We start from the raw sequence: 10,622 nt of genomic DNA, 5'->3' as shown, positions 1-10,622 counted from the left end.
CAAACCAATTTATTTGGTATAATTTTGATAAAAATAATACAGTTTGATTGATTATATAAGTTAAATTTTAATTATTAAAAAAATATATTAAAAAAAAGACGTTTTAAATGTCTTTATGTAAGTGGCTCCCATTCTTAACATGTGTCTTAAGACAGAAGTTAGCAAAATCTTATTTTAAAATACATTTTATCAAACATTTTTAGTTTAAAGAATTACAGAGATATTTATTATTTTTAAAAACTAAATTGTCAAAAATCAAAATCATAATTTTTTGAGAACTAAATTAGTGATTTATTCTCTCCTATTGTAGCTACCAAAACTAGAGGATTACTTACCCTATCAATAACTGTAATACTACGAGGGGCATCTGTGTAAATGAGACTAATCTTGTCTCGTAAATTCTTATACCCATCCTCTTCTTCACCACTCATATCTTCTTTGTTCTGATCTTTTGTTGCACCCCAATGAGGAATTAGTTGCTGAAGTGCTGGTATGTTCCATATTTTTCCAAACCCTTCTTGGTAATTAGAATCCGGAGGAGGACTCAAAATAAATTCTGATTCCAAAAGGGGCCTCCTCCAGTAATTTGATCTTTCTAATCCAACTGCATAGGTTGCTTCTGGTGAACTCACTGTCAGATGGCTCAGGATGGACCCTGTTATCTGAAGGGGTAAATGCATTGAGTTTTGGACTTCAAACTCTGACTGCAACCCATCTTCTTCTAAAGTTACAATGTACTTAATTCCAATCTTGTCCTCTGATGATTTATTTATTAATTCTACCTGCACCACATATGTTCTAGGATCTAAGTATATAAATTAAAACATTATAAGCTACTACATAGGTGACAACTCACGTGCAGTTGCTTTAATATGTAATGACAATAGTTAAATATCAGCTTTGACAACTGCACGTGAATTTCCACTCTTAACTAACTGTAACAAGTTGTGTTCATATTTATGGGAGTAAAGCAATCCATTATGGAGTTACTGAGTTATGCAAAGGAAAACAAGACCTTAATGGATTCCTCAGGGTGGCTTTTAATTTTACTGAGGACCCAATGAGTTGGAGAGAAAGAAACTTGGCAGTCATCAGTTGTGAAAGTGAAGTTTGAAAAGATCCCTCCTTGAATGAGGGCAGCACCATGATCTCCCTCTGACACCGCAGTGTGCAGCAGCTCCACCGTGCCGCCATGCCACATGGGAGCCTTGTAGGAGGTGATCACCCCACTGGGCAGCAACATGCTCACAACGCTTCCGTTTTTCAGTTCCATCTTGGCAACGACGGAGCCATCGCCGACTGCTTCAAAGGTGACTCCATCATGTCCAATGAACTCTTCTTTTTCAAGGTAGTCCAAGTTGTTGGTGGGTTGGTATGGAACTGAAGAAGCAACTGCTGCCAATGGCTTGCAGGAGTTGAAAGTGTGGTTTCCTGAGGGAAATTTAAAATAAGTGTGTGAAGGTGTGTTAATAGCACAAGTTATAGCTAAGCTGCTGGAATTGAATTGAGTGGGGAGTAAAAGGGAAGTTATTAGAGCCATGCTTTCTAAGGTTCATAGCAAGTGAGGTCTCGTTATGCACATTTTGGAGGGACCAAGAGAGAATTGATAAGAGGATAAGGTGAGGGCTGAGGTTGGTTCTGTGAAGTTTACATTACACATTTATAATCTAAGATATTTCCAAGATATTTCTTAGTGTTTGTCCTTTTCCCAACACACTGGCTTGTCTTTCATTACACATTTTATCAATGAAATTTCTTTCTTTCTTTCAATTTATTTACAAAGGGACATATAATCTGTGGAAACTACTCATTATAAAAGAAAGAAAACTGAAATGATGGAACCATTCATAAGTTCAACATAACTCGTTCCTAAATGAACCCACATATTCATAATCAACATTTCATTCCAATTTTCAGTATCTCAAGGTTTTTGCCAACATACTTATTCATAGTAAATGGTTTGCTTCCAATATCCGATAACTTATGGTTTCAGGACTAGGATTGAAGTCACATGCAAGATGTTGAACTCCCTCAATGGAGATTCGAAGTATACAATCGATCACAGGATAGTTGATCAATTAGGTCTCAATACATTCATGTTTCTACCTGGTTCATCCTGACTCTGGTACATTTACTTCTCTCAGAACCTTCGCAGCATCTTCCGGGAAAACAGGATTTATGTGACACCCAGTTGCGATTTCAAAACCCGCAGTCAGTGTTAGTTGAGGCACTATCTGTATGAACCAATGAGTGTATGCTAATTCTGATGCATTACTGTGCAATGGACTAGTGTGAATCATATAATTGAACGGTGGATTGTTCAATTGCAGAGACATCTTTCTAAGCATTAGTTTCAACAACCTTCCAAGGTCAATGGCCTACAAAATCAAAGTCAAGAAATAGTAATAATAATAACAATAATCACTCCTTGAAATTGAAAAGGACAAATTAATAAACGAATATAAATAGTTGATAAATGATAATAGTGCGCAACTAGTTCTAGATATGGCTACACAAGGAGCATATGATCAAATATGCTAAACCATGGCATTGCACAATACACAATGTGGGTTTAGGGCAAGCAATCTGTTCTGTTAAAGAAGCTCAATCTGCACCATCATAATAAATTCTCAAATCACAATGTCTGTTAGACCACAAATCACTTTTTATAGATAGCTATCATTCTCTTCCGAGATCATTGCCAATTTCCAGCTTCTTCAATGGAAATCAGGGTTTTGCACAAGATTGATTAGCTGCAAACATGGCATGACTGAGGAGTTGTATTTTTTCATTACGCCTAGAGAGAGAAAACTTGGTTGTTGTATATCTAATTGCTCTGCAATAGCAATAAAATCCCCTATTGCTTTAAGTGCTATTTGCATAACATCTAAGCAACACCACGTACACAAATACTACTCGTCTTTACCGAGTTCTTATTATAGTTTTATAAGCACTTCACCAATCTCATGATTCCAAGCACAATTAATGCAATTGTATTCTAAAATTACCATACTACACAACAGAAACAACTAACTGTCTAACAACATTTCAAATCTAATTGTTCAACACGTTTATGTCCCCTGCACCAAAACTATAACAGCTGGCACTAATTCTTCGGTTAAAGTTAAGACTTTTAATCCATGACTTATATCATATGTCCTATATTGAAATAGAAATAAATAATTTTCACTTAATCATTATTAACACTTGAAGAACAAAGAAACACTACCTTTTCGGCATCCAATTCATGGAAATGAGCTGAGTGATGCCTGGGAACAATCCATATCTCAAAAGGAAATGTAGCGGCATACGGAACCAGTGAAAAGAAGTTATCAGATGTATCAATTAAAAGATCCTCCTGTTGAATTTCACAAATACAACATTTGCCTGTCTTCTCGAAATAATCCTTCATATTTCCGAGACGAGCGGAAACATTAGGTGGAATAACAGGAAGAGCTATCATCTGACTGTGAGAATGAGTCATTGATGCACCAGCTGAAGCACCATGGTTTTTGAACACCTTCAAATGTTAATACATCAAGTTTATACATGATAAATTATATGAAGCAAGTGCAAGAAGACAATGAAGAAGGAAAGTATTATTGATAAAAATGCAAGATTAGATTTAGCGTAATTTCTGAAGTCATTATTGAAAATGTCAGAAATTTAGCTTGAAACTACTTCCATTTGATTAAAATACTAATAGTTTAAAATGTATTTAGTAACAATCAAACAAATCCAATAGATGAAAACTTGTATGCAGATGTCTTCGCGTGAAGATAATAGTTGAAAATCGTTAGATAGCAATGTGTTAAACTCAACTATCAACTTCGCACAAGGAAAACTGAATGCGAGTCTTACGAATCTAATATCCCCTAACACTAAGAATTTATGTGTCTAAGATACTAACCAAACTAACAAGATTGTCAAGAACTCCAAACCGCAAAAAAGAAAAAAAAAACTAACCTGCACATATTTGATAGAGTCATTGGTAGCGAGCTGGTGGATCCTCTTGATATGAGCGAGGAAAACCTGGGCAACATCGTGCGGCGATAAATCCAATAGCTGAACCGAATGAACCGGGGTCTCGATTATGACGTCGTGGAAGCCGAAGCCATCAAGAACCGAACCGGTGAGGTTGTTAGCGAGTCGGGCAGGGGCGGGGGAAGGGAGGTCGCGGGAGAGAGCAGGATAAAGGTTCTGGATGAGGCGGAGGGTCCAATCGGGGTTGTCAGGTGGAAAGCGGAAGATCTCAGGAGCGCACTGGTGCTCATTGCCGATGCAGAAAGGGCATCGCTGGTGAAGCTGTTGGTCTGAGACGGCCGGCGAGTTGGACTTGAATTCGGAGGGTCGTTTGGCTCTGGCAGGTGAGAATATTACCCATCGGTTTGAGATTGCGTCTTTTCTCAGCTCTGGGATTCGATTCCCTGCGCTACCACTTGTAGTTGCTGCCATCTCACGCTGTTTGTTCCTTTTCTTATTCACTTTTCATTTGTAGACGAAAATAAAAGTAGATGACTTATGAGGCTAAAAAATTTTGATACGGAAGTAAAACGAGTAATATATTCTAACATAGTAATTTTTGGTATTTTTTAAAATTGTGGGAGTATACAAATTGAACCTTTCGATTTGTGTTTAAAAAATTAAAAAAAATTCAGAGTACACAAATTGGAGGGCCTGATTTGTGTTTAAAAAATTGAAAAAAACTCAGAGTACACAACTCGGACCATGCGAGTTTTTTGGTCATGAAATTTTGCTTCACAAATCGCATGGTCCGATTTGCAGCTGATGAAATTTGAAATTTGAAACGTGGAATTTGGACCCTCCGTTTTTCTTGTTCTGGGTAATTTTTTTTTTACATTTTGAGGAACACAACTCGCATGGTCTGCTTTCTCTGATCCCACAACGAGGTGAAACACTCCTCCTTCCCATACGCCAGTCCAATACTTTCTTTGTTTCTGTATTCAAATCAAATAGGCGACTTATAATGACAGATGAGAATTGGATGAAAAATAATTTAGATAATGAATTAATGATGGTAAAGAATTGAGTATGAGAATGGGGAGGAGATTAGATTAAGAAGTATAATTTAAAAAATTCAAATAATTTTATTATCAAATGTCTATCTCTTAATAGTATAAAATCAGTTTCATAAATTTACACAAGAAAGACATAAATGTTAATTTATTTCCTTGATAAAACTTCAATTCAGTTGCTAATTATTTTATGAATTGATAATCTCTAACTTATCGATTGAAAAACGATATTATAGTCTTTAGCAATTAACTTTATCACGCTTTCTGTCCCTACTTAATATCTCCGTCAAAGTTAATGAATCTTGTTTACATGTAAGAATTGTGTCACCGAATTATGTTTCAACATGTTCAATAGACTAAAATTTTAAACTATCAAACAAACTAGATTCTAACAAAATGCAAAAGCACAATTTTTTATATCCCTTTTTCTTAGGTGTCACAATCTTCTTATTCTTAGTATCTCTTATTCCAGAATTATCACTCAGAATCTCATAATTTTAAATACAAATTTTACCAAAAAAATTAAAATTAAATACAAAGAAAAATAATAAAATAAATATAAATAACAATATTCCCTGCTCAATGCTCCAAGACTAACAGAGAAACAGATATATTTATACAACATTATGTCAAAATAAATATGTTGATACAATAATTCAATGAAGTTCTTTTCATAAGAATAAGAATATAAAGAAACCATGAAAAAGAAAACACAAAAAAGTGGATGTGAGGAGAACAAATCAACAAAATTTTCGAAGCATTTACAGATGAGATTTATCTGAATTAGTAAAGGTTGCTGAGAACAACAACAACAAACAAAAAAAAATGTATGGTATTGCAGAGACTGAAACTTGAACACTGAATCTACATTGCTGAAATAATGAGCAAAGACAATGATCTGAAGAATGAAGAGTGATCAAGCTTCCCAACCCCTAAGGAGTGTAGCCCTTGCCACACGGTTAACAGCAAGGGTAAAGGCTCCCATACGAAGATCACAATCATGGGTTTTGCACATCTCCTTCACATCTTTGAAACCTTTGGTCATGTATGTCTTCAACTCTTTGTTCACCTTCTCTTCATCCCACATGAACCCTTGTATATTCTGTCATGTGTGCCAAAATTATCATTTATTGGATTGTGGACTTTTTAGACATGTTCCAATATTGTTCTAATTTCATATTTGGGTTTATATTTCGATTGTGTCACATGGACAGAAATATAGAATTGGAAATTTCATATACTGTTTTGCAATATCAGTAAAAATAACTAGGGGTGTTATCGGTTCAGTTTGGTTCGGTTTTGGACCAAAAACCAATCGAACCGATATATTCGGTTTACTGTTTTTACAACAACCGAACCGAATCGAACCGAACTAACAGCGGTTTAGTTCGGTCGATTTTTTTGGTTTTTAATTTCTAATGAGAAGAATATAAATCACAATAATTAGAGGTTTAAAATAGTCAATAAACTGAAATAATAAGAGTAAAACATTGAAATGGTTAGGGGTTGAGGATTTTTGTTGTTAGGTTAAAAGTTAAAATGGTTAAAACATTGAAATGTATGCATATCTTCGGTTCGGTTTCTATCGAGCCAACCGAAAACCGAACCGAATCGATCGGTTTTGTCAGGAAAAAACAAAAAAAAAACGATTTTTTCGGTTTTTAAATCGGTTGTTGTAATTTTCGGTTCAGTTTTGCGGTAATTTTCGGTCCGATTCGATAACTTACACCCCTAAAAATAACTAATTTTCAAACTCGCTAGAATATAATTGGATTAGTACCTGCACCCATTCAAAGTAGCTAACTGTAACTCCTCCTGAATTTGCCAATATATCTGGGAGGATCACTACTCCTTTCTTTTTGAGAATCTGCAACATAGAACAATGGTTAACATTATACTTTCTGATTGAGAGAAGGCAAGGAGAGAAGATATTAAAACCAACCTCATCAGCCTCTGGGTCAGTTGGATGATTGGCTGCTTCAACAACGAATTTGGCTTTGATCTCATTTGCATTTTCCCTTCGATTATAGCACAAGTTGAAAACCAAATAAGTTAAGACTTAGCACAATAGAATTTGAGTATATAAATGTGTATTTTATAGAAGAAAATAGAGAAAAAGAAACTGGAGTAAATTAAAGCACCTATTGATGACACCACCAAGAGCTGCAGGAATGAGAACATCACAATCTTGAAGCAATATTGAATTGGGATCAATAGGATCTCCACCTTGAAATCCTCTTACTCCTCTGTGTTCTTTAGAATGTTTTAGTAGGCTTGGGATGTTCAAACCTTCACTGTTCTTGATTCCTCCGGTTATGTCACTCACTGCTACCACTTTTCCACCTTTTTCGCTTATTAATTTGGCAGCCCAAGACCCCACATTCCCAAATCCCTGAACAGATTAACAACATCCATTTCATCTCATATATAAATTCTTTATATGATACTAAGTTTTGTTTTCAAACATGTCAAAATGTTATAAACGTTTAATTTGAGTAATTTTTTTAAGTTGCTCATGGTTTCTGGAGGATAAGGACTAATTTGTTGTACATCTGATCTCCGTCTAAGAGTCCGCCTCTAATCAATGAGTTGCTGTATACACAAGACGGGATTTGATCTGGATACTTGCTTAAGCGGACGAGTGAGCTAACCACTCGACCAATCCAAGTTGGTTGTTTAATTTGAGTATCTAATATTAGAGTATATACAATGAGTTTAATTTTGATACATGTCTATACAATCTTCCAATCATATCCATTCCGTTCTTTTAAAAGACACTTATAAAATTACTTTCCACTGAGAGTCAAATAATTAAATTGATTTTATAAAATATTAGATAAACAATTATATNNNNAATACTAAAAAATAATTAATTTGTATAAAAATACAGATAATATGAGTACCTGTATGACAAAGCGTTGGCCTGATATTGTCTTTCCATGCTGATTAAGCAAAGCCTCAGTTGCAAACAGCACTCCTCGCCCTGTAGCTGCATCTCTCCCCAGAGATCCACCAAGATCCTACGCAAATTAGGGTTTATTAATTGAATTTAGGTGCAATTTATAATTAAACATTTGAATTGCATTTAAGAAAACATACAATAGGTTTGCCGGTGACAATTGCAGGTGAGTGGCCATGAAATTTGGAATACTCATCTAGGATCCAGGCCATAGTCTGGGGTCCAGTTCCCATGTCAGGTGCTGGAACATCAATCTGAATTCCAATGAGATCATGAATTTTCTGAGTGAAAACTCGGGTAAGTCTTTCCAACTCAGAAACAGTTAATTCTGAAGGATCACAACCTATGCCTCCTTTCGCACCACCATATGGTATGTTTGCTACTGCTGCCTTCCACGTCATTAGTTGCGCCAAAGCATTCACTTCGTCCGTTTCAACCTTTCACAGTGCCAAACAATTTCATAATTTATTTTATAGTTTATATATAATTTTAAAAAGAAAAGCAATAATTTTATGTTTTATTATTTTAAATTAATTAGTTTTCGGTCTTCAATTAATCTTATTGAACCAATTAGTTTGTTTCATTTTCATAACATGTGAAGTATAGACACTTTTTTAATTGAGTCCTGATAGGAAGCGAATAGAATATTTGTACAATGTGTATAATGGGTTATATGAGTTAAAAAATGAATATACTCATATTATCTAGAATAACCATTCGGGTAGTCGGGATAATAAACATCTCATCCCAAAAACTTAAGCTAATTTTGGGTTCACCAAAAATCGAATTCTTAACATTTCGGATCTAGAGCTATGATACTATGTCATGATACCACTCATTCCAAAAGTTTCAACTGATGGAAAAAGATAACACTAATGGTTATATCTCTAATACTGAATCGGACATCCCTAAACCTCTATTGTACAAAGGGAGAGATGATTAAGAGGCACAAATCCTCATCCATCTGTGCCAACTTACGTTAGTTTCTGTGCATCATAGCTCATAACCAAAAAATTTAAAAATTTGAGCCTGTTTTTAATATTTTAAAATTTTCAATTACTTTAAAAAACATGAACATGAAATTATCTTTATGCGAAATTATTAATTAAAAATGATGATATAATTTAACTAAATTATTATATTACCTTTTAAAAAAATGGTCTCTTTCTGTTTTTTTTTTTTAATAAAAAAAAGGAAAAGAAAGGAAAACCTGTGGATGGTATCGAATCCCTCCTTTCATTGGTCCTCTAGAATTATCATGTTGAATTCTGAATCCAACGTAAGTTGCTAAGCTTCCATCGTCTTTTGGTATTGTACACTCAACCTGCATTAGAAAAAATGGTGATGGAAGATTATTTTGCAAGAACGAAGAACTAATTAATTATTAACAAACAAACAAACACATATTCTTGTTTTGAGATTCACACACTTGCCTTCACTTCCCTGAATGGAATCAGCAAACTCTTGGCAAGCTTTGAATCTATTCCAAGAAGCTTAGAAGCCAACCTAAAGTTCCTGTTTGTGGCTGCTAATGCATTCATTTTTCTCCCAAAATGTAATACACACAAATCCAATCTTATAGAAAGTAGTTATTATTTGAAAGATGCGGAAAATAGTTGTTGCGAGTGTATTTATATAGGTATCGTGTGGAGAAAAAAAAAATACAAGATAAACGTGAAGAAGAAAAACACGTCCACTATTTCATACTATAAAAAGCATATAATAAAACGTTTAACAATTAATTACTAGTAAGAGTTTGGCGGCATCTAACATGGATAAGTATAAAGCAAAACGTGAAACAATACGTGGATCAAAGTCAGCGTTACAGCAATTAGTAGGGTTGTTCAAATTCAAAATTCAATTAAAATCGCACTAATTCGAATTTGATTGGATTCTATTTTTTGTAAATGGTTGGATTGGATAGGATTTCGGATCTATTTTTTATAATCGCTCTAATTCAATTCAAACCGCACAATGTATTATAATATTATTATTTTATTATTATATTCATAATTATACTTATAATATGTTCAATTTGTTATATATTTTTTTATTATTTATATATTATTATTATTTAATAAATATTTTATGTTTAAAATATTATTTATTTATTTATTTTAATTAACCTATAATTTTATTTCTATTGTTATGTTATCGTTGCTTTTTAAGATATTGCTAAGACTTGTTATGTCATTGTTAATTATTTAAAATTTGATGTTGAAACTTGTTATATGTATTTAATTTTTTATTTAAAAAATCACAAATCCAAACCGATCCAAACAGCTTGTAATCATATCAGATCGGATCGGATTTCTAAAAAAAGTTCATCCAATCCAAACTACACCACACATAAATTAAACGTTCGGATCGGATGACTTTTTTTTCTTAAAACCGAACCAAACTGCACCGCAAACACCTCTAGCAAATTAGTCTAAAAAGTAAAAAACGGAACTACAAGGGGTGGAACCAAAATTACAAAAAAAAAAAAAAGAAATCAAATTGTTCCACTTGGCTATTGGTGCATTTAGATTGACTTTTGTAGAGAAAAAATAGCTTTTCAAAATTGTTAAAAATGCGTTAATACATTTTTTTAAAATTTTATTTTAATAAAGAAAAGGTTTTGAATT

At 33.8% G+C, this 10,622-nt stretch overlaps 3 protein-coding genes across 4 annotated transcripts in view; all 3 read right to left on the bottom strand.

The window, feature by feature from the left end:
* The window catches only part of LOC107622557 (protein NDH-DEPENDENT CYCLIC ELECTRON FLOW 5), a 2,867-nt gene extending 1,163 nt beyond the window's left edge, over positions 1-1,704 (bottom strand). The window contains exons 1-2 of the mRNA XM_016324501.2: positions 1,016-1,704; positions 336-782 (exon numbers count right to left, since the gene is read on the bottom strand). Coding sequence (XP_016179987.1) covers positions 336-782; positions 1,016-1,540 — 972 coding nt within the window. The 5' untranslated portion in view covers positions 1,541-1,704. The remainder of the gene's footprint in view (positions 1-335; positions 783-1,015) is intronic.
* LOC107622559 (ADP-glucose phosphorylase) lies at positions 1,819-5,557 on the bottom strand. Of its 2 annotated transcripts, none has more exons than XM_021113209.1 (4): positions 5,481-5,557; positions 3,967-4,474; positions 3,230-3,520; positions 1,819-2,378 (listed from the first exon to the last, which is right to left on the bottom strand). In XM_021113209.1, the coding sequence occupies exons 2-4, from the start codon at positions 4,453-4,455 to the stop codon at positions 2,112-2,114; spliced, it is 1,047 nt and encodes a 348-aa protein (XP_020968868.1). In that variant the 5' UTR covers positions 4,456-4,474; positions 5,481-5,557; the 3' UTR covers positions 1,819-2,111. The 2 variants fall into 2 exon arrangements, with proteins under 2 accessions (XP_020968868.1, XP_016179988.1); XM_016324502.2 differs by having other exon boundaries at positions 3,967-4,483; positions 5,490-5,556.
* Positions 5,754-9,621, bottom strand: LOC107622556 (glutamate dehydrogenase 1). The gene is made up of 8 exons (XM_016324500.2): positions 9,429-9,621; positions 9,206-9,319; positions 8,136-8,432; positions 7,940-8,056; positions 7,178-7,428; positions 6,979-7,054; positions 6,817-6,903; positions 5,754-6,138 (listed from the first exon to the last, which is right to left on the bottom strand). The coding sequence occupies exons 1-8, from the start codon at positions 9,534-9,536 to the stop codon at positions 5,953-5,955; spliced, it is 1,236 nt and encodes a 411-aa protein (XP_016179986.1). The 5' UTR covers positions 9,537-9,621; the 3' UTR covers positions 5,754-5,952.

Source organism: Arachis ipaensis, chromosome B10, assembly GCF_000816755.2.
Source record: "Arachis ipaensis cultivar K30076 chromosome B10, Araip1.1, whole genome shotgun sequence".
NCBI classification, from domain to species: domain Eukaryota; kingdom Viridiplantae; phylum Streptophyta; class Magnoliopsida; order Fabales; family Fabaceae; genus Arachis; species Arachis ipaensis.
Note: the sequence above shows the minus strand (reverse complement) of the source record. Positions and strands in the feature narration are given on the sequence as shown.

Excerpts from the sequence above, each read along its gene's own strand:
- LOC107622559 (XM_021113209.1), bottom strand. The coding sequence starts at position 4,455 with ATGGCAGCAACTACAAGTGGTAGCGCAGGGAATCGAATCCCAGAGCTG. Across the intron at positions 3,521-3,966 it reads ACTCTATCAAATATGTGCAG|GTGTTCAAAAACCATGGTGC; the intron begins GTTAGTTTTTTT and ends TAACATTTGAAG. Across the intron at positions 2,379-3,229 it reads ATGAATTGGATGCCGAAAAG|GCCATTGACCTTGGAAGGTT; the intron begins GTAGTGTTTCTT and ends TTGATTTTGTAG.
- LOC107622556 (XM_016324500.2), bottom strand. The coding sequence starts at position 9,536 with ATGAATGCATTAGCAGCCACAAACAGGAACTTTAGGTTGGCTTCTAAG. Across the intron at positions 8,433-9,205 it reads GGATTCGATACCATCCACAG|GTTGAAACGGACGAAGTGAA; the intron begins GTTTTCCTTTCT and ends GCACTGTGAAAG. Across the intron at positions 7,429-7,939 it reads GCCAACGCTTTGTCATACAG|GGATTTGGGAATGTGGGGTC; the intron begins GTACTCATATTA and ends TAATCTGTTCAG.